Source organism: Poecilia reticulata, chromosome 4 (genome assembly GCF_904066995.2).
Source record: "Poecilia reticulata chromosome 4, P_reticulata-male-v2, whole genome shotgun sequence".
NCBI lineage: Eukaryota > Metazoa > Chordata > Actinopteri > Cyprinodontiformes > Poeciliidae > Poecilia > Poecilia reticulata.
The window spans coordinates 18512495-18540331 of NC_088833.1; the positions used below are offsets into that span (position 1 = coordinate 18512495).

Here is a 27837-nt window from a genome sequence, read left to right on the forward strand (position 1 = left end):
TAACTTTTGTAAACTTACACAACAAAAGAAACACTGAACATCTTGAGTCTAACCTGTAATGTGTTATAATCTTCCACCACCACTAAGTCATAAAATAATGGCCTAACGTGTGGACACCAGACCCCATCTAGAGCAAAATTTAGTATTGTGGACTAGACAGTCCAAAATAAGTCATCCACTTATGTGGACAAATTTTTCTCAGGTTCTAGGAGGATGATGGTTCTTTTTAGTCTTTGGTATTTCTCTAGTTTTTTTCTGTACCTTCTGTTCATTCAGGATAGCTACATCATAACAACTGCTTTGCTCTGCTGCTCAATGATCACCATGTTCAGTTGGTTTGCTTTTCCTGTTTTGTCTTCCTGTATATGGAAGGCCCACAGAATCTTAGCTTGTACGTTTTCTACCACCTTGTGTGGCATTTCCCATTTTAAAGAGGTGTGTTCAAGGTTATATTCCCTTCAGATGTTTCTTCACACTATTCTGGGTACTTGGTTGTGGCGTTCCATGTATTCTTATCATGCTACCATCTTGCATCCTGGTGTTAGCTACTAGATTGTCTCAGGGGACTCATTGCATAGCATTCACTGAATATCTTGCTTGGTATTACAAATCTGGGTCGTTATTGCTCTGGTTCTAGGGACCTGCTTATGTGCCATCATGAATACTGCCTCTGTGTTGTGGTTCAGTCTAAGACTTTGTCAAATGGAGCTGTCAGTGCATACCTGTTGATTGTCTGGACCTTGTTTCTGTCATTGGACTTGCCTTACTATTTGTAAGTACAGTGGCTTGCAAAAGTATCCATAGCCCTTGAACTTTTCCATATTTTGTCACAACTGCAAATATATTTTCACAGAATTTTATGGAAAATAAAAGCTAAAAGTCCAGTATTCAGCCCCCGTCCCCTGAATGCAACCAATTGTCTTCAGAAGTTGACTGCTAATGGTAAAAAATTCAACTCCTCTATGACTGCCACAAAAGTTGGCTAAGAGAATATTGGGGAACAAACAGCATGAAGTCCAAGGAACACACCAGACAGGACAGGGATAAAGTTGTGGAGAAGCTTAAAGCAGGCTTAGGCCATCTCACAGACTACTGTTCCATTAATCATCTGGAAATGGAAAGAGCAAATCACACAGCTGTGAACCTACCAAGAAAAGGTCATCCACCTAAACTTACAGGCTGAGCAAGAAGAGCACTGATCAGAGATACAGCCAAGAGGCTCATGGTGGATCTGGATGAAATGCAGAGATATCCACACCTCAGGTGGGGGAATCTGTCCACAGTATAACTATTAGTCATGCACTGCAAAAATGTGGTTTTATGGAAGAGTGGCAATAGAAAAGCCATGGTATAAAGAAAACTATAAGAAGTCCCTATAACTATGAGAAGTTGCAGTTTGCCAAAAGCCATATTGGGATACAGCAAAAATGATAAGACAAGACCAAAATGAACTTTTTGGCAAAAATGCAAAGCACTATTTGTGGTGGAGAACAAACACTGCACATCAATCTGAGCACACCTTCCCCACTGACAAACATGGTGGTGGCAGCATCTTGCTCTAAGGGTGCTTCTTTTCTTCAGGGACAGGGAAAATTGTTAGAGTTGATTGTAATATGGACTAAGCCAAATACAGGGTAATCTTGGAAGAAAACCTGAACACACCTGAACCTGGAGTCTGCAAAAGACTTGAGGCTGGGGCAGAGGTTCACCTTCCAGAAGGACAACTACCCTAAACATAAAGCCAGATCTACAATGGAATGGTTTAAATAAAAACATATTTATGTGTTAGAATGGCAAAGTCAAAGTCTAGACATAAACTCAGCAGAGATTCTTTGGCAAGATCTGAAAACTGCTGACAAGTCAATTTTATTTGTATAGCATATTTCAGCCACAAGGCCAAAGTGCTTTACATTAAAGAACTAAAAAGTCATAAAAATAACATACATTTACCATAAAAAGAAAAACAAAGAAATTAAATTCAAAGTAAAATCAAAATTAAAATCATATACATAAAATATATTGATACATCTACCAATGATTAAGATTCAGAAACAACTGTAAATTGGTGTGGTTTAAGCCTTGATTTAAAGGAATTCAACTGTGTTGCAGTTTTCTGGAAGTTTATTCAAGATTTGTGGTACATTGAAGCTAAATTCTGCTTCAAAATGCTTGGTTCTGGGGATGCAGAGCAGACCAGAATCAACAAACTGTTAGCAGTGGAATAGTTTGGTGAAAAAATTGCTTTATTATGGTTTATATTTATTTTTATCCATGCACTTATTCCACACATTTATTATTCATAATATTTTAATTAAACAAAATTTGATCAAAATATATATTAATTTCTGTATATTTTTAGGTGCCACATACATTCCAAGGTTGGGTTTAGGCATCCAACTAACCTTTATAAAATATTCAGTCTTATAGCACAGAGTAATCATATTGCCATCTCATCCCCAGTGTAAGAGTTGGCAATTTACACACAATTCATGTGTGTAAACAGCGACACGTGAATTAGAAAGACACTGTAGTAATTAGCAGGACCTTCCGGCAGACAACCAATCAGAATGAGAGGTTGTGTGAATATTCATGAGGTCCTGCTATTACACAAACCTGCCATAGGGGGCGCTGTGGTGATACACAGATTATACACAAAATCAGGTTTATGTGTATTAACCGGACATCTCGTTTTTTTTGCATTTTTGGGGTTATTAGACCAATAGAAACCTTTCTACGCTTTTAGATTTTTGTCAAAATTAGCAGGACACCGCTCCTGTCCCGTTAATTCAAAATGTCCTGCTAGTGTTGTGTGTATTCTGACGAAATGTCCTGCTAAACCACATTTACCAACGCACACACACACACACACACACACACCATTTTTCCAATGTGCACTACTTTGTTTCACTTCCAATCCAGAAAAATGCATTGAATACTGTGGTTGTAAATTCAATTGACAAAATGTGAAGTGCAAGGGACATAAACACTTTAGCAATTCACTGACCTTTAAATAGAATTATAAATATATATCTGTTTGACTCGCAAAGATGAATAAAGGGTATTCAACTTTTGCAGCTATCCAAAACGTATGATGCACGATCATTTTTGCCATAATTTTACTTCCTCCTCGGTTGTTTTAGGCAAGCAGGTATTAGTTTGAGTTTTACTTTATTGTTGGTAAATACAAGACATCCTAATAAGACCGCAAAGAGATGATCGATTATTAGGATATTCGGTGCCAATCCCAGCTGTTATACCGGGAGACACATTCAGTGATTGTTTGAGAAAGCAACAAAGTGTTCTGATTTGCTACTTTGTGGTCACGTGACCCCACATCCGCTCTGTGGCTGTTGCTGTTATGACAACGAAGTTTGGATGGAGCAGATGAATGGTAGCGACGGAGAAGATGGTCAACTCTCGCAAAAAGCAGCCAAAGTCCCTCCGATGTACAGTGTATCTAGACATTGGGAAAGTAAGTGTGTCCTTTATGTGTCGTCACAAAACCCCCGAAAGCGGACTTGTTGCTAGAGCTTTAGGAACGTAAGCTAGCTAGCAAGTTTACATCCTGTTTTCTCAACAATGTTGATGGAGCTAAGCAGAAGATATGCTTTTATATTTACCTTAACCGCGCGGTGCTGTTCATGTTTTACAAAATTCAACAGTGTTACGTACAAATATTTTAAGACATGACATGGAAGAGTTTATAAAAACCTATAACTGAAATGCTTCGTGAAAGTTTTTGTGTGTGTGTATAAGATGTGAATTTTAACAGTTAAATGTTTCCACAATGGTGCTTTGTAATTAGATCACTTGTGTGGTTTATTTACATTTTTTAAGTCAAGCTATCCATTCCAAGTGTTTTTTAGCAGTATTAGACTGAAAGTTTGTTTAATTTATTCTTCCACCTATTCATTCCTCCATCGTCCTTACAGGCTAATGTTTTGCAGCAGAATCTGTTTTACAATCTGGCCACTGTCAAAATATCTGTTGTAACCTCTTTGAATTGTTTTGTTTATACTATTACATACACACTTATAACTTTTGATTTTAAGCGCAGACTAAACTGTGCCATAACGAATGTGTAGGAAACCTACATTTATAAAGCAAATAATTATTACCAACTCGATTTACAGGAGATTATTTACTTCAGTATGCCAATCGTGTCTTTCCTTTGTGGACGTATTTGTCTTTGACTTATGCCAATTGGGATCAGATATCTGCCATCTACCAATAGATGTTCACTTAAGTTGCAAGTTTAAAAAAAAGTATTTTGAAATTTAAATCAAAAGCATGAGCAATTTGTTATACTATTAATTATATTTCTAATAATGCCAGACGTAATCTAAATGTAAAACTGTGACTGCAAATTTATGAATTATTGCCACGTTGAACTAATCTGTGGAATTAGTGACATGATATACTGTTTGTTTTCAGGTCACATGCCCAGGACTCCTCCTTAAAAAAAAGTATAGCATCTATATCAGTGTGCGTATAATGGGCCAGTACAAGAAGACTACATGTTTGCCTCCTGTTTTCCCTCTCGTGTTCAATCACAGAATGGTTTTTGTCAAGGTGAGAATGAAACAGCAAGCTGTTTGCCACATTCTGTCTACAGCCGTCTGTCCACAGGTGCTTATATAGCTGTTTATAACATAGGCTGAACAAGTGGCTTATGTTGTAGCTGCTGGATAACTTTGTCGTGTATTGACTTTTATCTGCATTGGGTCATTATGAACAACTGTCCATCCCTCATTTAAACCTTTGTCTTTCTCTCTGAAGCCTTTCTCAGCTTTTTATTCATATCTCTCAAACTTTTCACAAGTTTGCACATCACCATAAACTTCAAAGTACATTATTGTAATTTCATGTGACCAAGACAAAGCAGTTCATAATTATGAAGCAGAAAGATTTTCAAGTTTTTTTTGTTTGGTTGTTTGTTTTTTTAAATAAAAATCTGAAAAGTGTGGCATAGATTATGATGACTCAACAAATGCACCCTGGGCTTATATAAAACATGCTGTACCGTGGATAGTCTTTATTTCCCCTCCAAAATGATGCACTGCTTTGTTTTGGTCAGTCACTTAACGTTCCCATTAGGTACATTTGCAGGGCTGACGTTAAAGTTTTTCGAATACATTCTTGATATTTTCACTAGCATCATTTCAGGTTGACTGAAATGATACTTCCTGATAAGTTAGCCTGTTTGCACTGAGGAGAGTAGCAGAGGAAAATTCTGGCCTGTCAGCCTGATCTTGTTATGATTATCGATTTGTTTTGTTTGCTCTCTCTATGTTTTACCAGAATTTCTCTGGCATTTTTGACCCTGCTGATGTAGCTGACAACCTCGAAGGTAAATGGCCATCGGGGATGTGCTTGCTCATCTCCTACTAGTCCTGGATTTTGTTCTTTGCTATTAGCTGAGATAGCAATCATTACAGACTGTTTATGCTTTCCCCCTCCTCAGCTGACACCACAGTTTTTGAGCTGATTCAGTTGGTCCCTCCAGGTATGCTTTCTGATGATGCCGTATGGGCATGTTAAGCTTGACTCTATCAAGTCATTGCACTGTGAAAAAGGACCTTTTAATGTGAATTTAATGCTTCTGTTGTGCTTCTATTGCATTGTTTTTAGAGGGGTATATTCTTGCCACAGCGGAAGAATGCAGCAGAACTTTCCTGTATCCGGGTCCCATCCTGGCTTCCGCAGAAGAACCTGCAAAAAGAGATATGATGATGAAGAGAACCTCCTTGTTTCCTGTGAGTTGGTCATGGTTTTTCATTTGTGTAATGTTTTTAGGGGATTAGGCTTGTATAGGTTAGACTTAATGCAGTTTATTTCTGTGTTTATACAAAGCATGTTATACTATGAATAGTATTGGAAGCAATAAGTTTCATTATCAAGGAACTTTATATATTCTTTCTTGTGATCAGATAAATTGAGTAAGACCTCCATCTGCATATAAACTTCTTTAAAATGATTTCTTGAAATCTTTCTGAGGAATGCTATTGTAAAAAAAGAAAAATCATCTGTCCAAGAAAACCTCACATTCCATGTATTAGTTTATAGTCGTCTTCTTTGACATCCCATCCCTCTTTGTGGTTTTTTTCTGCATCCTGAATGCTGACCGCTGTCAAAATATCAGCCATAAATTCATCACTAACATTCTTTAAAATTTTATGAGGAGGGACTGAATACTCTGGCAATGCAAGTCAGGACGGCAATGAAGTTGAAGGTAGAAAATATGTTCTTTTTTTCTCCTGCTGCTTCTTGTTTGCAATGAAAAAATATTTACAATAGGGTCACATGGAAAAAGAACAGATGTGTTTTTTGATAATCCAACTGCATGGCTGCAAGATTTTGCTTTTACTCTTTTTCTGTTTACAAAGCCAGTAGATTTAAACCTCACACCAGTCAAGCAAGGAAAAATTAATTTGTTTTGCACCTTATTTAAATCCCCATGTCATCTACAACCATCAGGACCAAGACATTTAAATGTGAAAGAACATTTGTTACTTCTTTGCTCAGTGGCTCTGACATCTGTGCAGCTGTGATTGGAACAGGCAGTTAAAATCAAAAGCACCACTTTGTCTTTGATAAAGTGTTTCATTTAGAAAAGATAAGGTTTTCTTGAAAAGCAGTTAACTCTATCAAAAAAAAGTTTAAAACATGCATTTATTTCATGTTGTCCTCTTCCTTGCACCTCCTGCTTTCATCCCTTCATCTTTCCCCGACTGCTGTTTGTTTTTCCATCATTCCCCTTGTCCTCCAAAGCACCAACTGGCATATTTAAATGTCTTTAAACACTGTTCCCCTCACCAGTGCTTTTATGTGTTTGTGTTTGAGGCCTACGTAGCAATTTAGATGTCTCTCCAAAAAATGGCATATTATTTAAACATCACTGGAGCCTTTCTGTGTTTCTGCCGTTTGTTGTTTTCCTTGACTCGGGAACGGAGTGAAGATTTGTGCTCGTAAATTGGTGTCCCTTGCAGAGCTTTTATGTGTCCTTTTGTCTTCCTCTCGCTTTTAAAGGTGTTGTTTTCTCTGTTGTCCGTCTCTTGCCAGGGAATCTCCCCGAAAGTGGAGTTTGCGACGACGTCAGTCATAGAGGAGAGTGATTGGAGAGACAGCTGGGCTCCTTCGCCTGTAAGTGTTTCTGTTTGATACGTCTTTGTGTGTTTGTTTGCTCTTGGCATAAATATATGATCCCACATGTCCTGAGCGCTAAAGATTGATCTACAGAAGACCATAATGAGTGGTGTCGCTCGCCATCACATTCGTCTGTTTTCACTAAACATACCCAGCCTCTGTTGTTGCTATGACGACTGTCCATGCGAGCAGCGTTTGGAGGGTGTTTGTTCCCTCTTCGCGAATGTAATTATGGGGAGGCAGATCAGCTGTGCTGATACGGAGGCATCTCTCTCATGTTCCTAAGTTTTCACACAATATCACTTTCCGTTTTCATTTTGGAAGTCTTCATGTCCAGATAATCATGTTATCCTTTATCACATATTTTTTTTCCGTTATGATTTTTATCCCTCTCCTTCATTTTTCTGGTGTACCTCAATAAAGTAAACTTCAAAAATTCAACAGTAAGGGTATAACTTGATAATCGGTTCATTTTGGTAATGGTTTGCAGCTAAAATCTGTTTTCTCAGATTATTTAAGAATTGCACAAGACTAATTCACAGATATATGTCATATATCTAAAATTCACAGAATCAAAGTTGAGGCCTATTTTGAGATTTCGTGTATGTGATGATTTAAGGAGCCATGCACTCTTCTGTTGTTGGTCCATTGTCTAAACTCAGAGAGGTTGTGTGGCAGATAATTTAAGAGCACTTAAAACTTTTCTCTCTTGAAAACCTTCTACAGAGATTATAACTCCATTTTCTCACAGAACTTGGTACCTGGCCAAACAGTCGGTACTTTTGGTGCTTGAGTAGCAAGCAAATTTGTCCAAACCCAGTAGAGAATCTATCCATCAGGATAGTAATTGATGAAGTAACTAATATTAATGATCATTTGTTGTACAGTTTGTTTTACATCAGTCATGTTCTGTTTGAGCACAGTTGATCTCATTCAAAGGGACCCAAGAAGAGTTAAAATCAGCATGAATGTAAATTTGTCACAATCTTTTTGCAGCATGTGATCTTTCACACAGTGGTTGGCATGTTGCGCCAAACAGACTACCATGCATCTCCCAGGTGCAGTCACCTAAGCTAAGCTATTAGTTTGAATGGGATGTCAGTGACAGCGAAGCAGATTGTCACAGTGTTGTGCAGCGGCCCCTCAGGGGGATGCCTGGATCAGAGCACCGCTGTGGCTGTCAGACAGTAGGATTTCTCCATTTTCTCTCTCCTAATGGCTTCTCAGCATAGGCATTTTCCTGACTACATGTCTCCCCTGCTGACAAGCCATGTTGTTTACTAACACAGCTTCAGGAGGAAGGCGTCTCCCGCAAAACCTCGGTACCCATCAGTATGAACACAATCGTTACCAACATTTCAACTTCAAAATAACAGTGCCATCTTTTGATGTGATTCTTTTGTATGAACGGTTTATAGTCTTTTTTTTTTCCCCCTTCTCCACGAAAGCTGAATTACAGCTAATTTTCTATAATCAAGGTGTATGTGAATCCAAGTTTTGGGCTAAAATATTGCTGAGTATATATGAATACTCCCAAAATGTTATTTTAAAAGAATCCCCCAAAAGAGGTTTCAGCCACCATAATGTGCACATTTGTAATTTGAGTATAAACTCAATAAAATCACAATCCGCTAAGCAGATTTTAGTGGAATAACAAATTCATCATGGACATGTATGTCCTTTTCAGGCATTTTCCGTATCTACTTTCCTCCATGAAATTAACTTAAAATAAATGCATCTTTTATTGCAACAGCATAATGTTACATTGAAATGTAAAAGAAATGTGTACATTATTTGGTCTAGGGAAAATGTATCTGCCTTGCATTACAATGACATAAAGAGACATGCCTTGCATACATATTTGCAGAGAGAAAGAAATTAACAATGACAATAAAAATATTTGTTACTATACTTTGCAGAGATGCTGTTTTTTCTGATGAATTTTCACTCATGTCAAAATGTCAAATGCTTGCTATGACTCCAACGCAAGGGCCACTTGACCTATTTTTTGATCAGTTCAGCTCATTTTTAACTCTTAAACTGTCTAGTGAGATTTAAACTTTCAGTCCAAGATGCTATGACAATCTTTAAATAGAGAAAGAAGAAAAATGAGATAGTAAACCAGTCTGTCCTTATGCAACAGCACATTATACTTCTTATATGCACACACTATAAAAATGGGGGTTGCACAAACGCTCCACTTCATAGACATGATTTCACCTAAAAATGCGTCAAAAAGGTGTTGATTTATTTATGCTTCGACCCACAGGTTGGGATGCTTCCCAGCTGGAAGGAGTTTTGTTCTCACTTTCAGACGGTCCTTACGTGTAACAAGTGGCAACAAGTATTGTTTTACGTTTTAGCACTAGGAGGAGCTAAGTAGCATCCCAAAAGCCTAAATAATACTTGAACAACGACCCCAAAGCTGTTAGTGTGGAATATCGTCCCTTCTGCCTGGAAATTAACCTTAGTTTTTTCATTTGAATTGATTTATAAAAAGTCATTTCAGATGTTGTCACAGTTGTAAGATTAACAAGACCAGTCAGACTAGTTGTATAATTGTTTTGGTCAAAATGGCAGATACCACAGTCATTGTTCCCCTTAAAACTTAAAGTATTACTGAATAACTTTACATTTATATGTTACTTTGTATAGGAACTTTTAATTTGTAACACACAACTTCCTTTTCCCCCAGGTTATAAATAACAACCAACACCCATGAGCTCCTTTCAGTTCTGCACAGTTTTGTCTTTTCTCCCAGAAGTTGTCATTTTAAAATGATCACCGCTTCGCACTTCCATGTTTGCTCTGTGATTGTGGGGATTTAAACATGATATAAGGATTAACACTGAGACAGAAGCAGCTTCACAGGGCTACGAGGAAAGCTGTAGACGTTAACCTTCCTCTTATTTATCAACATGCCAGGCTCTGTCGAATGATGTCTTTATCCTCTAAAAACCTGTGGTGAAAATCACAGCTAATCACATTAGTCAAGCCTTCTGTTCGGAGCTGGGGACTGGAAAAAAATAACTCACTTTCGGTGTCTGTCCAGCAACGGAAAAACAGATAGGAGTCACAGATGTGGGGGATTCAGGAACGGGAGCATATGTCCTAATTCCATTATATCAGATTATTGTCAAATGGCAGCTTTGATGATGATTTATTCATCGTTTGGTTTCTCTTAAAAATAGTTCCAATGTGCTGTGATTTTTCTAATTAGCATTTAGATTATCTTTGTTTTACAGCCAGCCAATGTCTCTTTATCATATTAGTCTAAGAGATGGCCATCAAATGCAATTAACATTTTATCTTAACTTATTTATCCCTGGTTGGCATTACCTGCAGGATGTGAGATATTGCTTTAGAGAATGATGTTAGTGGCCATTAGAGTTATTGGAGTAATTCTGCAGAGGTTGTCTCCATGGCAGTGTGGACCGCCAGAGCTGTTTTCTTATAACACTTAAGTGGAATCATTTAGCTAATGGTTTAATGGTTTTGTCCAGCGAGAGCAAGTCTGTCAAGACTGAGAGCAACGGCCTTAATGGCTAAAGTGGGGGATGTTGTCATAAAAAGGAATAAATTATGGCCTTCAGAGAACTTTGAACTTGCTCAGATGTTGTGTGTTACATTAACATTTAGACGAGTGTGTCAGCATGTTAACATAAAGTTATCGGCCTTCTCTCTCGCTCTCTGTTGCCAAAAACAGACTTGTCGTGTTTCTCCTTTGAGGCCGTGCATAACCCCGCCTCCGCAAAGACCAACAGAGAGGTTTTCACCGCAAAGCAAAGCATACGGTGTTGATCCAGACTGCGTCGTGGTCAAAGACGGTGAGAAAAAGCCGAGCGTCAAGTCCGTGGTCGCCAACCGTCCTCTGACACCAACGTCTAAATGATCTCCCTTTGCCTCCCTGTCAGACTCTACTCCTCAAACAAACAAGACGGACAGGAAACGGGGAGCTTCTGAGGACGCCGGGTACCAACGGCCTACAGTTTCCTCCAGGGCACGAACTCTGTCTCCTTACACGCACCGCAGGATGTGCGAGCTGACCGAGGAGAGCAGGCAGCGGATGAGCCACCTCAACCTGGGGCCTCACCACTTTCGCAAGTCAACGGAGAAGCAGCCGCCCTTTTTGGTTTGTGTTTGTTTTGTGTGTTTTCTTCTTCCTTTTTTTTCCCCGATTTCTTTACATCACATGGATGCAGTATTTACCAAACAGGCAGTTAAAGTCACAGCGTGATTCTGTTCAATTGATCTGTGCATGTAGAACCAAAACTATTGAACAGACCAGTGTGTGCTCGGAAAATATAAAAATTGGAGTACTTGAGCAAAAACAGGCAGTTTTGTCATAATATATAATTTGCGCCTCTTCTGGATTTCCTCAAATTTTCTCAGTAAGGGGATTTTATTTTGTTCCCACAGCAAAACTGTTGTGAACAATTTCATCCTAATCTTAGGCCCATTTTCTTAGGATGGCTTTTCTGTCTGCAGTGCTTAATATTTTAAACTAGCATTTTCTATTATTACTCTAGTTTGCTGAATAAGAAAAGTGAAAAAAGTTTTATTTTAATTTTTTTTTTTATGTAATGGGTAAAACCAACAACACTGCCTGTCTCTAATGTGTAAATACATGAAAAACATAAATAATCTGATAACCTTAACAATGATAAAAACATAATGTGTGAGTTAATGAATTAAATAATCAATTAATAATATTCACAAAACAAACACCAATTTTTTTGTTTTCTAGGATCCCGATGAAAATTTAGTGACTGTAGACTTGTTCATCTGTCAAACTGAGTTGTTTGATGAATCATTTTCTTCTCGCTAATTTTAGATTTAAGTTTCATCAATGTATGATTGTTCAAATATTTTGTGTGATTTCAGAAAAACTTAAATTTTACAGGTTAATATATGAAGTATACATTTAATAGAACTGTGTTTAGGTGTTTTTTTTAGGTGTGGAAAACGTACTATTCTAGATCCCATTATCTTTATGTTGTTTTCTTTATCTTCTCTTTCCTCTATCCCTCCTCTCTGCCTTGTGTCCTTCCACCCTTATGCTGCTTCTGATCTTCCAATTTTTTTCTCCCTTCCTTTTCTGCTTGTGTCCTTTTTTCCTCCATTAATTGTCTCCTTCCTTATTTTCTTTATTATGCTCTTATCTTTCCCTCCTACCGTATTTCTATTGTTCCACCAATGCATTCTCTCTTTCCATCATTGTGTCCTAAATCTCCTCTTTTTGTGCTTTCTGACCTCATCATCTTCCCTCCTTTGTGTTGTCATGTCCTTCTTTCTCTTCTGCTTCTATGCCTGTATGTAACCTTTATTTAACTAGGTGATTCTCATTGAGATAAAAAAAAATCTGTTTTTCCAAGAGAGACCTGGTAAAGACTGGCAGCAGCACATCGACAATTACAAATCAAAACTCCAAATATCAAAACCCAATTAAAGTACAATACGGATAATGAAGAAAGGAAAATAACACAGAGCAAACACAGCTATAAAAGTAAAAATGGGACAAAAAAAACAGTTCTGCACCTGAGATGGTGAGGACAAGAACAAAGTTTGTTATAATCAAAACATTTCCTACTTCCCCCAGACTTGCATAATAACTCCTGATGGGTCCATCCCTCTGCACCTTTTGTAGATTATAGTTATCAAACACCACACAAGAGTAAAAAAAATGTTTTGCCCAGCTGAAGTGTCAAGAACAAGCTGCAAGAACAGAATGATCTCTTCCTGTTCTTAGAGCCCTGGGAGAGAGAACAAATATTGGCCTTTACTCTCCTTCAGTCCACTGTTGTCCTTCCTGGTTGCTTTACTTTTTCTCTTTCTTGCACCCTTATTTCTTTCTGTCCTCGTTTTTGTCTTTCTTTTCTTTCTTTCCTTGTTTTTTTTTTGTCTTTCTTTCTTTTGTACTTTTACTTCTACATGCCACTACATCTTCCCCTTTTTATCTTTTCTTTTGTCTCCCTTTTCTTAGAGTCTGGAATTACAAGATGAAAAGTCTCTCAAGGATAGTCTGGGTCTATGCTGGGATCTCCCCCCTTTTCTTGATCACATACAGCAAAACTATTTGTATGATGATGGACATAAAATACAAAGAGTTAATTTTTCCTAAAACCACGATTAAAACAGAAACAATGTGCAGTAAAGTCTCTACAAGCCCGGCCCATAACAGCAGCATCAAGCTTGTGAAGTCAAGATCTTATGGGAACCATTTCGGTTCCTTTCATTCCTTCGTGTAACTTGGTTTTTAAAAATCTTAAAAAAAATCTTAGAACTAAAGACAGCTAATTACTTAATCACGGTTCTCTGTGTTTAATAATCCAGCAGTTGACGTGTTCTAAGCACACGGCTTAGAAGATTAATAAGAGCCCAAGTTGCTGCAGGTCACACCTCAGTGGGAGCTTCCCCAAATTTCACTTAATCATGCAAGCAGATTAAGTTAAGGATGTAGTAATAAGGCTATGTTAATCTTTTTATCTTAGTTTTTAATGGATTTTGACATCATGAATGGATTTTGACTATTTGTGCTCAGTTGTCCACACCGAGGGACCTGAACATGATTTAAAAGTTAACATTCAGATTTTTTTTTTTAAAGAACAACAATTTGATTAAAATCACATGCATCAAGAAAATACTCTTCACAAAAGGATAAATTTCTATAAGACTGTCGGAGGCATCTCGCACACTGTTAACAGATCAGATTATTAGATGCTGGGTTTGTGTTTTTGGTGAGACTCATTAATGAAACTCACTTGATGATTACTGTTGTTTTATCGGAGGCAGGAGCATGCTTTTCTGCCTCTGCATTTCCTGGGGGGTGATCCTCTTCCTATAATTAACCCCATTAATTGAGTGTCAGGCCGCAATTAACAAATGAACACCTCATGAAGTAGTTCAGCTTTGTGAGAAGAGAATAATCAGTGCGAGTTTCAGAGCTCCAAATGCTTCCTGTGTGCCGAGGAAAGTCTAAGTGTTAACACAGAATGCAATTTGCTTCGAAAAGGTCGAGAGGAGTTTTAAAAAATTGTTTTGCTTCTTTTGAAACAATGTGGAAATGTGATTAATCTACTTTATTTGTCTTTTGTGTTTCCACAGTGCAGCAGGAGGAAGTTATTTGCTTATTATTTTAGTAATCAGAGTTTTGTGAGACAGATTAAAGAAAAAAACATCATGTTTTCTTTAATCTGTCTCATATTAAACATTAATTATCCTCTGATCCTGTGATGTTCCAGGTCCCTCGTCACAGTGAAGTCACTGGGATGGGATCACCGAACTGCAGCATGTATCAAAGCACCGCCAGTTTTTCAGCTGATCACACAGGTAGGCCTCAAAACTTCTGTATGCAAACTATTTATTACTTTGGAACGTTTGGTTAATAACAAATATTTAAGTTTACGTTTACAGGTGTCTGATAGAAAAAAACAACTGAATATTTTCAGATTGTGTACTTTCTGATTTTAGACGACATTCAAGTTATGCTATATTCCCCCCATTCATTATAACTACAAAGATATTTATGATAGGTTTTAATCTTATATTGATACTCTGATTTATGCTATAACAATACAGGAAGCTTTAAAGCAACATGTAGCTCAAAATATCTTGGGTTAAAAACTAACTGGTGATTTCTCATCACAAACAGGGTTTGTGGTTTCCCAGCAGGTCCATCAGGCTGCTGTTTTCTTCAGCACTTTAGATCACAGCATTAGTTTATGTTCTATCTCTTTCATACATGTTAATAATATTCTGTTGAAAATTAAATGAAAATACTGTCTCATTTTATTGTTTACTGTTAGTTATACAATACATGGATGTGATTGGATCCTTTCATAGCGTCATGCTGCACTTATACGTTTTTCTTTGTCTTTCTGTAGATGATTTTCTCTATGGAAGCAACAGACAAAGAACAGAGCAGGTAAGTCTGATTGTTATCTTTGAAATTGGGATGCCATGCCAGAGTTTAATGAATGAATGTGTCCCATCATGGTTGAAACACTATTCTTTTTTTTTGTATTAGTTAAAAGTCTAAAATGATTTTTGTAGGAATATCAAATTAAATTGGGCTGGATACATATTTTTAAAACATTTATAAAAAGCAGGTTCTTCCACTTCCTGACTAGGGCTGTGTAATTTTATCAATTCTATGATAATTATCGATATTTTTTTTCTCATTAAGTATCAATTTTTCATCCGCGACTATCGATACATTAAATCCTACTTTGAGTTTTATGTCAAATCCACATGAATAAAATGACAGCTATCACAGTTGCACATGTACATTAATAATGTAATGAAGCAACCAGTTACAATTAATTAAATAATGAAATAGATAAATGACCTTATCTAAGTGAGTAAGACCAAAAAGGTTCCTTTTGTGCATAACCAAATACAAAAGCCCACACAATTAACACTTAAACAAAGCAAATGTACAACAAATGTATAACAAACACAACATTTATTACACCAATATTACACCATCAGTTCAATTAATTTAATCCAAGTCTATAGAACAGTGACACAATGTCACCAAAATCACTTTGCCCCTCTAAAATCTTTCAGAAAATCTTAAAAATGTGCTGAATTGTATCGTTTGCTGAATATTGTGACTTATACTGTGAGCAGAATATCGCGTATCGTATGAGATTAGTGTATCGCTGCAGCCCTATTCCTGACACCTCAGTTATAAGCAGAATTTATGCTCTACTGCATAATATGTTAATATCTTAATAAAATACATTGTGGTTTTAACCTGACAAAATATGCAGTACAAGATGTGTGAATAGATTTTAGAGGCCCAGTCTCAAACATTATATACACTATTATCAATAATGACAACCTGGGAATACAGATATGTTCTTTGTATTAAAGTGCACTTTAGGACGAAAGCTAAAATATGTATAAAACACATTTTGCATAAATTCCTCAATTGCTTACATTAGTTTGTTCAAAAGTTTCAAGGTGAACACGGCTCACAACTTGAGTAGCGTTTTTTTATATTTTATTTATTTTCTTACTTTTTCCTAGATGGAATTGGCTTCAGCCAGGCTCCAGGCGTCTCCGGAGACACATTCCCGACATGAACCCGAGATCAAAGGCCCAGGCTGGACCGAGCTGCGGCGGACCCGGTCCGTCTCAGCTTGGTCCGGCCTGGCAGTGACAGAATCAGGGAGGCTTCTGAATGTCAGCAGCTGCTCCCTCAGAGACCGGTAAATCCCTTCCCCTCACAGGGTTTTCACATTTTATCACAACTTTTTAAACCTGGAAAGTGTGTCAAGATGAAACTGTCTTTGGTTCAGTCTTAAAATAATTTCAGTGACCAAAAGATTAGTCTGCGTTACTAATTATCAAAACATTCTTAAGGAGTTTGGGAAATGTTGGAGACTTAAGTTTAATCTAAAATAGGAAAAAAAATCTAATCAAATTCAAGATGGAAGAAAATATTTATATCTAACTTTTATTTCTACTTGTTAGATATGAAAAGAATATTTCATTTAAACGCCGATGCTGTTTGCTGCAGACCGTCCTCGTTGTCACACTGAAGCTGGAGCGACAACAGTCCTCATCTTTTCCTGATGTTTACCCTGAATTTGTCGAGCTCCATCTGCGCGCATCGTTTATGTTTGCCCAAAAGATCTCGAAAGCAAAACAGGCACCTGTATGAGTTCCCAATTACCGTGTACAGCAAATATATGGAAATCCCAGGAGATGTCTGGATACGCTGCTGCCTGGCAAGTCTGTTTGTGTGTGTGTGTGTGTGCGTGTGTGTGTGTGTGTGCATGTGTCTGCGTGCGTGTGCGTGGGTGTGTGTGTACATATACATCCAATCTTTAATTTTGATCACACTCGACGGGAGGGTTGAATTCTCGTCCACCTTTTAAATTACAGAAGCTGATGTCTTGTCATGTTTGGTCATTACTGAAGAAGGAGGCAGCAAGAAGGGAAAACAAAGAGGAAATGGTATTGATTTGTGTTTCTGCTTGAGACTGATGCATTTGACCCGATGCACACTTTAATACGTTCAGTGAGACCTTGTCATCAATCACAGGAGATGTGAGCCGATGCGACCGACGTCCCGTTTTGTTTGCTTGCTCTGCTTTGCTCAGTCCATAAGTAAACATTAAAATCAATAGACAATCTTAAACTGCAAACTAAATTGCAGGAAATGAAGGATACTTTCCTCTCATCTAGAAACGCGGCAGGATTCGCTGGGTGGGAGATTAGACTTGGCCTTTGTAGATTCCCTCTGACAGTGAAGGGGGCACGTCTTCTCCGCCAATCTATGATCTATAAAGAAAATGACAGATGCCAGTGGCAGCTTTCTGCCCCCTAAGCCTCTGAGTCTCAGTCTATTCATGTCTCGGGATGATTTGTCCTTGATGACTTTTTGATGCAGGTACCGAGTTTATCTGATTACAGATGAAAAGCTCCTGTTCAAACACTGCCAGCGAGGACGAGACCCTAGTCAATCTGTCACTTATCACCCCTCCAGTACCAACAAATGGACATGAATGAGAGGCAATACAGAAGGATTTGTTTTTATCAGTGCAATCTTTTGTCTCCTGACTTGCTGTAGAAAACATTTATCTATAAAGCAGTGGTAAAGGTAAATTATTGCTTTAAATACCGCACACTGTTGGTCATTAATATTAGTTACTTTGTTAAAATAACAAAAAAAATTTAGTTATTTCACGAGAAAAAAATCATAATGGTTGTTTAGAGAATGTTTAAGTGCTAGTAAAGACCTGAAGTGTCAGGTTGTGATCCCAACATCATTGCTCATGTCATATCTTTGGTTGGAGCGCAGACTAGTGGACACAAGTTACATTACCAAATATATACCATAATACCTATAGAACTTTTAAAGAATCTCAGTAAATTTTATATCTTTTGAAATTCTATTTAAAAAAAACAACATTTTTTTAAACCCTTTTAGCTTTCTTTATTTTTAAAGTTAGTTATTTTATTACGCCTGAGTGTTTCATATAACCAAACAAATGTTGCTGTCAGACAAAGATAACCTAAGAAAAAAAAACAAGAGGGAGTTTTCAATCAATCTAATTAACACAAAAAACAAAAGGAAACTTCCTATTCAAAACATTGTCTCCTGATCTAAAAGAAGAATGTTAAGATCAGATGAGAAACAAAGTCATTGGCATCTTCTCGGTCTGGAAAGGGTCACAAGCCCATTTCTACAGCTTCGGGAATTCAAGCTCACTTTGTCTGTGGATAACAAAGTGAAACGGTGGGATTCGAACCTCTGACAGTTGCACCTGGGTCAGACGCTTTATCTCTGCACCCAGAACCCAGAACGACATTTGAAACACTTATGGCTTCACTGTGCACGTCACTGTGCATGTTCTTCTCATGCATGCATGGTTCTCTCTCTCGGTACTCTGCTTTTCTTCTGCAGTCCCACAAACATGACTGTCAGGTTAATTCGTCTCACTAGGGTATGTGTGCATTTCGCCCAATGAAAAATTGATTAAAGGTTTGTTTGTGTTTTGGTTTTTTGTCTTCCTCAGACTTCAGACTCGTCCATCCTATGGGGAACAGATCCACGACCGGATCCAGAAGATTCTGCAGACGCACAGAGTCGCCTATGAGCACAGATATAGCTGTAACTTTTAATCCACTGCATGAGTGTTTATACAGCAAAACCTAGATGTTAATTCTAATGCATCCAGTGTTTTTCCTCTAAATTGTATGTCAAGGGACAGCAGAGCTATATATAAATATATATTAGTAAGGATTTCTAACATTTCAGATTCCATCTTGCACTAGTTTAATAGAAATCAAACCTAAAAGTGAAGTCAAACCATCCAACACACGTAAAGTGTGTGTCTATAATTACAGTTAACATTTCAAACATGTGGAGCGCGTGAAGGCCGTTTCTTTTCCCTCCCACCCATCTTCTGGGCTCCACTGGATGTTTGAGCCAAACGGAGCCGTTTATTAAACTCTGGCTCAGGTTTACAGAAGCCCCGTTTTGCGTGTGTGGGAAGGAGACGCGGAGGATGTAAGCTGCAGCTGTCGAGGGCTCGCCTCTTATAGCACAAAAGATAAGCATGAAGGTAGCCAAGAGCCACCGCTGCAAATCCCCAAACTAAAACAGGCAAGAGATTTGAGCGAGAAGAAAGGAACAAAAGTAATCCTGAATGAAAGAGCAGGCGACACAAAGAGACCGAGACGCGACTGAAATGCAAACATAGCAGCTTCATAGTATTACATGGAAATGTCTTCATCATTGATAAAGCTTTACAGAACATCCTTCTGCTATGGGATGGTATGTAAAGGTATTTATCACAGTGAATCAAATTATAGCTCTATTATGAACTCTTGTCACTTCAACACTAAATAACACTAGATATGCAAAAAGCTCTGAAGTTTTTGAATAGAGAAGCAACAGAACTAATAATGGAAAATCTGACCTATTTGAGAGTTTTCTGCATGTCTGCTTAAGTTCAAAATTATGTTACCTAACACCTAACACTTAATCTAGATAAAAGTTCAGTCAAGCTGAGTTCCTTGGTCACATCAATGTAACTTTTATTCTGCAGTCCCGATATCATCATAGTCAAACAAAATGTATGCATTTTGAACTTTAACTCTACAATCTTCAGAATCATACCAAAGATGGTCACAATTAAATTATTTTCTTTTTAGGTAGACACTCTGAAACTGGTTCAGATTTCGTTAAAAATCCAACTGAAGCAATATTTATTAACCACTGTACAGAGTTATGAAATCGTCAGATCAGGACGCAGTGAGGATTAGTGTTTCACTGTCGACACACTCGTCTCACACTCCTCGATGAGGCCCCTCATATTGTAGGGCTGAAAATCAGAGTTCATGGAAAAACCCCTCAGGGTCGGAGTTCACGACTTCTTCACTTCTTACGCAATTTCTTCTTCTGGCTCCTCTTCCCAGCTCGTTGTGCTGCTTTCTCTGCTATAATCTGCTGGTACTTCCTTTTATTCTTTCTGCGTCGAGAAAAGAAAACCTCATTTCATGTTTCTGTTTTTAAAAGTCTGAAACAATAAAAACTAGACAAATGGGCATTTCTTGTGAAAATGAAGTGTGAATGCTGTAAGCAGAATGTTTTTGGAGAAAATCGGAAGGAGTGACAGAATGAGGGTCTGAATTGGAGTTTAAATTCATCTTTTAAATCAAATTATGACCAAATTAGGATCATTTCCTAATTCGGAATGAACCTAATTCATTCCGAATTAGTTATGAGACAGATAATCTGTGGGGAACAAAAGGTTGAGGTCCTTTGTATTCTCCCTGTGGTCCAGCTGCAATCTGTGGAAATACACCACTTGTTCAGAAACAACCAATAAGAGGCAGGAGGAGGGTCTAACGCTGTCAATCATACCAGTGGTCATGCCCTCCCTCTTGCTCTCTGTATGCCACAGCTGATTCCCTATACTACTCTGGACCCCGGCTCTGATTGGTTGTTTCTGACCGGGAGCGGTGCATTTCTGTTGAACATGAGATGTTTTTTTTTACAACGGGTTTTCAAAAGTTTACTTTACCTCCTCAATAGAAGATTAGTTGTTTTTTTTCTATAGGGTACATTGTCAAAACAAGAAAAAAGAAGTCAAATGTAACATTCCTTTCATGAGTTTAACTTACTGCCTGAACTCTGCATCATGCAGCAGCTCCTCCACCATGGTTCTCTTCCTCTCTTTCTTGGGAACACGGGAATGATGGAAATCAACTGGGCTGTCCATCACGGTGCCCACCTATCAGACATGTAGAATGAGAAAAAAATAAAATAAAAATCTTATCACCACAGACTGACATCGTAGAACAGCTATTTGAAAGATTAATGAAAATCTGTGAATTTTTGTAAGGAATCAGACACCAGTAAACAATGACCTGGAAATATTTGGGGAAGCCATCTCTGTCGTTCTTCTTGTAGAACCTCTTGGGATCCAGGGAGCCTCTCATCTTCAGGACCTGAAGGTCTCCTTTCAACTCCTGGGTAACCTCTGGAGCTTTCATACCAAACCAACCGTCTCCCGTTGATTTCGCCCTCTCTGCCTGAAAAACAAAAAAAAGATCGGTACAAAACAAGCTTCATTGATGGAGAGCTAACCAGACTTCAAAAGTGCTTCAATTGTTCAAACTAAAGGTTAACTTTTTAAAACTTACTCTGTGTTTCAACTTTAAGGCTTGTTTAGATTCACTGTAGGGAGGCACTGCATCCTTCTTCTCAAAGTCCGGGACGATCACGCTCTTCTTCATCGCCTGTGGAGAAGCACAAAAACTGCCACCCTGAACACGTCTCTAAAAACAACTGAGTAAAACGGGACAAAGTCCAAAAACTTTGACAGAAACTATAAACATTAAATAAATATGACGTTTGTTATTCATTCTGCACCTCAGCTCACCTTCAGAGAAACGGAGTTAAGAAAAATCAATCGGTAATTTACCTCACCCAAGCTCCTCTTTTCCTTCAGATTTTGCAGCAACCTGGAGACGGGTTTTGAATTGCTGGAGACGGGTTTTGATTTGCTGCCATCGAAACTGATGTATAAACCCCCAAGCTCCTTCATCCTGATGCCAGGGTCAATACGGCTGGACATCTCTGTCCTGAAATGAATAGGCACAAAGAAAATTCCTCAGGAGGCGCAACCACGTCTCATTCCTCACCGCCGTACGGCTGGGATGTAACCAGGAGGCTCTGCAGTCCTTTACATGGCCAGTCAATTTAAGAAAATAATAAACTCCCCAAACATATAACCAAGTTGCTCTCTGAATGAAGCACATTTCACAGTGACAGGTAAGTGTTGCTACGATTCAGTAGAAATCTCTATAGCACAAACACTCCTGCAAGGATGAGTAGCAAAAAGTTTGCATTCCCTAAAACTTGGATAATTATACCTCTACATGCATTGGTAGCTGCTGGTCTGTTATCTACAGAGACCCGAGTGTCCAGGTATGAAACAACAGGGATATATTGCAACTTAGACGAAAAACAACACATTTCACTATCTTGGGAGTATAAAATGAGTTTAAAAGTGATAGAAACAAGTTAATATATTGCAAAAACTGATAGAAATAGTCCTTAAAATGTTTCCTCTGGCTTCAGTGGGTAAATAGACCTCTTAGTCATCATGAACATTCAAAGTGCTTTAAGCTAGAGCCACATTCACCCATTCAAATTCTCAAACATGCACACATTCAAACACCCTGCTGTATATTTGCACCCTGCTTAGCGTAGCTTTTCTTAAATTAAGATGGAGGTATACTGATCTTTCTCTCCACCTGCTCATTAAAGACTCCATCATTTGTACATTTTGAATTTCTAAAGCCTTTAAAAAGCTATTCCGCTTATTCTAAGTCATATTTTTCCATGTTGCTTTTTTTTTTTTGTGGTTGGATGCAAGTAAAATTAAAATCTATAATCTATAGAAGTCCCACCCCCTTCCTTCATTGAGTCTTGGGACGGCTTTGCATGTGTGTGACGCTGTGCAACACAGAAAACATCAAAAAAGATGAAGGTGATATTTTTCTTCTCTCTGCCTTCAAACTGGAATAATCTGTTTCACTTACAACTGAGAGCCTCTGCTGAAGAACAAGACTTTTGAATCCTCGTCGTCATCCTCGTTCCCCTCTTCATCTATGAACTCTTCATCTTCCGATTCAGCTGCGTTATCCACAGCTTCCTCTTCCTCTCTGAAGTACTGCTGGTCAGCATCTTGTCCGGGTCTAGTGTCGATCATAAACAGGCCCTCCACCGCGGACGTCGAGGCTGCCTCGGACATGCTGGAAGGCTCTCTTCGTCTCTCCTCTCTGCTCTCCGAATCGTCTTCATCAGACATCAGGTCCTCATCCTCGTCTTCGTCGCTGCTGTCTAGCAGGCTGATTGTTTTCGTTTTCTGGACGACAACGTCCTTCGATTTCTTCTCCGAGTCAGACTCTACCGTGGCCGTTACCTTCTGGCTCGCCGTCACCTGGACTTCTAGTTTTTCCTCCTCACTGGGCCTGGTTTCCTCCTCCAGAGGCTCGTCTGCCGGGGTGGGATGGATCCCTACAGCTTCTTGCTTCTCCTTACTCTCTGCCATGTCGGAGTCCATCTCACTTATTACTGGAGCAGACTGAAGATTCTGCTCTGGCTCTGATGGTGGTAACGTTTCCTGTATCATCTCCATCTCTGAGGCCTCTCCAGCTTTGCTTTCAGAGGACAGCTCCTCCTGCAGGTCTTTGGTGATCACTGCAGGCTCACTCTCGTCACACACTGACCCTGGGAGCTCCACATCTTCTGCTGGATCCGTTTTCTCCTTTTCTGCTTTCTCCTCATCAGCTCCGCTGGAAGTGAACTCCAAGCTTTCCTGTTCTCCAGATGTTTGGATCGTTTCTTCCTCTACCAGAGTGCGGTCGGCGTCCTCTACAATCACGGTGCTTTCCAACTTAGAATCATTCGACAAGCTCTCCTCTTCAGTTGCTTCTTCACTTTTTTCTAAAACCACACTGCTGGGCTGGGTGGACTCTCTGCTTTCTGCTAATGAATTTTCTTCCACCTCCTCGGATTCTGAATCCCCAGTGGATTTAGACCCAGCAGACTGGGTTCTGGTGCTCAGACTGTAGGTGGGCCCAGACTCAAACCCGTCAGATTCGCAATCTGATTTCTTATCTTCGTTCCCAGCCAAAGCTGTTTTCCCTCTTACTAGTTTGCTTCGTCGAGTCGTCCTGGTGGGGGACTCGGAGCTTTCGGACAGCTCGTCCAGGTGGATGGGAATTGGACGGAGTTGCCCCCTGAGCCTTCGTCCTGAGACGCTGGACGTGCCGCTCTCGGCCTCCGAGAGCTCAGAGTCTTCGATGTGTCGCCTTGCAGATGATTGTGTGTGAGCAGATTTCCTCTGACTTCTAGTAACTCTCTGAGATTCGGACTTGGCTTCCGGTACCGTTTCCTCTTTGCCATCTGCGGCTTTCGCCGAGCCAGACGTCTGAGCCGGCTCTCTTCTCGTGCTCCGTCTGCTGCCAAGTCCAGGTCTGGCTGCAGACACAGCAGACGAGCTCGACTCCACCTCGGACGTCTCATGGTCCCGATCCTTCCCACAGAGCGCTCTCGTCCTCGCTCTGGTCAGCGTTACTGGCGGCTCGGCGTCCGACACAGCAGAGCAGAGGGACTCCACGTCAGACATGTCCTCTTGGTGGTCGGAGCCCACGGGAGTGCAGGGCTGCTCCGGGCTGTGGAGTCTGGAGGCTCTGGTGCATCTCTTCCTGGTGGAGGTGGCATGAGTATCTAAGGATCCTCCTTTGTTGTTCTCCAGCTGGCTGGAGGTCTCTGTGAGGGTCTGCTGGCATTCCTCCTGCTGAGCCCTCCTGGTTCTTCGGGCGGTGGAGGGCGTGGCCTGTTGAGCACAAGAAAAACAGCTCATAGCAAACATGGTTTAAAGGTATATAGTAATACATTAAATTATCACTGAAAACTATGTCACTCTTATTTTACTAGGACTGGAACAGGCGATTATTTTTATAACCCATAATTTTGACGATTAATTGGGTAAAACAATTGGACGATTTTGCAGATTTCACCACTTAAACCTTTCTCTACACAATATTAAAAATACATTAATAGATGCAGAAAAACCAACAATTCAATTCCCTTTTCAAATAAGAAAATAAACACAACCAAGATTCCTTTAGTGAATTTGAACTCGGTGAAACTAAAACTACACCGCTTGAGGAGGAGTTTTGTGTAAATTATTGTAAATGCAAAATGTAGATAATTTTTCTTACAGTGTTGGTCAATTACTGTCTGAATAAGACCTTTTCAGCAAATGGTCTTTTATGTAAGACTACTTGATTACTGTATGAGCTGATGATTATTTCAACTATCGATTTATCACAATTCATCCGGTTAATCATTGCAGCCCTATATCTTACACATTGCACACAAATTCCAAAGAATCAGTTCTATTAATCTAAATGATTTTTAACAAATTAATCTTAAAATATAGTTTCTCATAAAATGAGACTCAGCAGAGAGAGAGAGAGTAAACCTCAAAACAAGCTTTCTATATCTTCTTTCTCACATATTGCAGACTTTTTCGAATTATTGCTTTCTAGACTTCTCTTGTGTTTTATTGATAAAAGCATAAAGGGAAAGTAGGAACGAAAGCAATAAGGTAAGACGGGTGCAAGAAAAGGAAGGTAAAAATACATAAGATGGAGGATATGAGAAAGGAACATTATTAATTTACTAATTAGAGTCAAATTCAAACATTAAGCTGAAAGAAAAATATGAACAAACTGACTTTGATTTTAAACAAACATTCAACACCAACACTTTCGCTCTCAATAAATGTGTCCATCAGGGTTGGCAAAACAAATTTGTACGTTTCTTTGTAAAGTTTTTTTTTTCCTACTATTGCAGAAGATCCGCATTTTGCACGTGTAATTATAGCTGGGTGAGGGGCATCTGTGTTCCAAACTGGGGGGAAAATAGTAGACAATTAGAAGAACAGCTTTCAGTATTTTCCGAGACAAACTCTTCACGTGAATCTTCCACCTGAATGGGTTTTACAACCTGGTCTGTTTGGTTCACACAGCGTGTTTTGTTTCCAGCAGCTTCTGTTATAAAAATGTTTGTAAACTCAGGCAGATCGCCTCCTATCTGTCCACGTGAAGCTTCGGCGGAACCACACACGCGAGAACACCAACAGCCACGTGGCTGCTTTAAATCGCCACCGTTCAAACATCCACATCAAACTGGGCCTCTACCAGTTCCCAGCTTCAAATACACATATCTGCTGTACGTACCTGGACAACTGGCTGCTTTTCCTCCGCTCTTTTAGGGGGAGAGTTCGCGTATGCTCCTCTTCTGGTGGCCACCATCTTGGACGCAATATTCTACTTTCACTTCCGGTCCGAGCCAGACCTGAGTAATCGATGCGCGGAGAAAACCAACAGTCCTAGTAGACGAACACATCGGTTTTTGTATTCCTATTGTTGTCGACCTCCGATTTATTTTTGGAAAATCTAGCTTTTTAATTTTCAAACTCTTGATGTCTTGTAAATTCACTTAATGATAATCAAAGTAAATTGTTTATTATTCGGTTAAAGTCTGAATATGTATGTGTTTCTGTCAGTAACACAATGACAAGTTAAAAGAAATATATTGGAAAAAATGAGGCATGAACACCAACTTATTTTCGGAGTTCCCAGGTCTAGATAATTAGGACACAAGACATACCAGTAAGGATGGAAGGAAAGGCAGAAAAGAAGTGACCACCACAATGGAAAATCTTAAGACAGATGGACTGAAGAATCAAAAGGACAAAACTAGGAAAATAAATTAGTAAAGATGGAGAATAAGGACAAAATGGAGAAATGTTGCTCCTGAAGAAAAGAAAAAGGGTGACAAAAATCAAGAGAACAAGAAGTAAAAATGACAGAAACAAACGTAAAAAAGAGGGGAAAGCAAAAACATGGAAAGACTGAGAAAATTACAGAAGCAGGAAAATATGAACAGAGAAAAAGAAGGCTGGACACATATGTAAACGCAAAAACCAAAGGAAAGTAAAGAGACAAAGGTTTCCAGGAATGGAGGAAATTAAGGTTAACAGGAAGGACAGACCACACTGTAGGAGCTCTAGGAGCAGCGTTAATGTTTTAACACACCTTTAAATAATTCATTATACAACTTATTGTCAGAAACCAAGTTAGTGTAAAACAAGTTGTTAAACAAGCTGATTAGGATAAATTTAAATATATCGCTTTATAATTACATCCATCCATTCATCCATTTTCTTCCGCTTATCCGGGGTCGGGTCGCGGGGGCAGCAGCTTCAGAAGGGAGGCCCAGACTTCCGGATGACCGAGCTTCTCACCCTATCTCTAAGGGAGAGCCCAGCCACCCTGCGGAGGAAACCCATTTCGGCCGCTTGTACCCGTGATCTCGTTCTTTCGGTCATGACCCAAAGCTCATGACCATAGATGAGGGTGGGAACGTAGATCGACCGGTAAATCGAGAGCTTCGCTTTTTGGCTCAGCTCTCTCTTCACCACGACGGACCGGTACAGCGCCCGCTTCACAGTAGACCCAATCCGCCCCAATCCGCCTGTCGATCTCCCGTTCCCTTCTTCCCTCATTCGTGAACAAGATCCCCCAGATACTTAAACTCCTCCACTTGAGGCAGGACGACCCCCCTGACCCGGAGAAGGCACTCTACCCTTTTCCGGCTCAAGACCATGGCCTCGGATTTGGAGGCACCGAGCCTCATCCCGGCCGCTTCACACTCGGCTGCGAACCGCTCCAGTGAGAGCTGCAGATCACGTTCCGATGAAGCCAACAGGACCACATCATCCGCAAAAAGCAGAGATGCGATCCTAAGGCCACCAAAACGGATCCCCTCAACACCTCGGCTGCGCCTAGAAATTCTGTCCATAAAAGTAATGAACAGAATCGGTGACAAAGGGCAGCCTTGGCGGAGTCCAACTCTCACCGGAAACGAGCCCGACTTACTGCCGGCAATGCGGACCAAACTCTGACACCGGTCATACAGGGACCTGACAGCCCGTATCAAAGGGCCCGGTACCCCATACTCCCGGAGTACCCCCCACAGGGCCCCCCGAGGGACACGGTCGAACGCCTTCTCCAAGTCCACAAAACAGACTGGTTGGGCGAACTCCCATGCACCCTCCAGGACCCCGCTGAGGGTGTAGAGCT

At 39.5% G+C, this 27837-nt stretch overlaps 2 protein-coding genes across 2 annotated transcripts; one reads left to right on the top strand and one right to left on the bottom strand.

The window, feature by feature from the left end:
* The first annotated feature begins 203 nt into the window (after window positions 1–203).
* Window positions 204–20213, top strand: spata6 (spermatogenesis associated 6). Its single transcript, XM_008406899.3, has 12 exons — window positions 204–3472; window positions 4435–4572; window positions 5302–5350; window positions 5465–5506; window positions 5632–5756; window positions 7063–7143; window positions 10853–10973; window positions 11061–11278; window positions 14388–14475; window positions 15030–15070; window positions 16180–16361; window positions 18678–20213. The coding sequence occupies exons 1-12, from the start codon at window positions 3389–3391 to the stop codon at window positions 18781–18783; spliced, it is 1275 nt and encodes a 424-aa protein (XP_008405121.1). The 5' UTR covers window positions 204–3388; the 3' UTR covers window positions 18784–20213.
* dnttip2 (deoxynucleotidyltransferase, terminal, interacting protein 2) lies at window positions 19677–26084 on the bottom strand. The gene is made up of 7 exons (XM_008406900.3): window positions 25930–26084; window positions 22717–24518; window positions 21594–21753; window positions 21313–21408; window positions 21037–21201; window positions 20791–20900; window positions 19677–20135 (listed from the first exon to the last, which is right to left on the bottom strand). Exons 1-7 carry the CDS (start codon window positions 26002–26004, stop codon window positions 20042–20044), a joined length of 2502 nt encoding a protein of 833 aa, XP_008405122.1. The 5' UTR covers window positions 26005–26084; the 3' UTR covers window positions 19677–20041.
* Between the last annotated feature and the right edge of the window lie 1753 nt (window positions 26085–27837).

Bases quoted from the DNA above. Each gene is read 5' to 3' on its own strand.
- spata6 (XM_008406899.3), top strand. From the start codon at position 3,389: ATGGTAGCGACGGAGAAGATGGTCAACTCTCGCAAAAAGCAGCCAAAG. The intron at 14,476-15,029 runs GTAGGCCTCAAA...GTCTTTCTGTAG, and splicing joins TTTTTCAGCTGATCACACAG to ATGATTTTCTCTATGGAAGC. The intron at 16,362-18,677 runs GTAAATCCCTTC...TGTCTTCCTCAG, and splicing joins AGCTGCTCCCTCAGAGACCG to ACTTCAGACTCGTCCATCCT.
- dnttip2 (XM_008406900.3), bottom strand. From the start codon at position 26,004: ATGGTGGCCACCAGAAGAGGAGCATACGCGAACTCTCCCCCTAAAAGA. The intron at 24,519-25,929 runs GTACGTACAGCA...TGTGCTCAACAG, and splicing joins AAAAGCAGCCAGTTGTCCAG to GCCACGCCCTCCACCGCCCG. The intron at 20,136-20,790 runs GTAAGTTAAACT...TTCTCGACGCAG, and splicing joins CATGATGCAGAGTTCAGGCA to AAAGAATAAAAGGAAGTACC.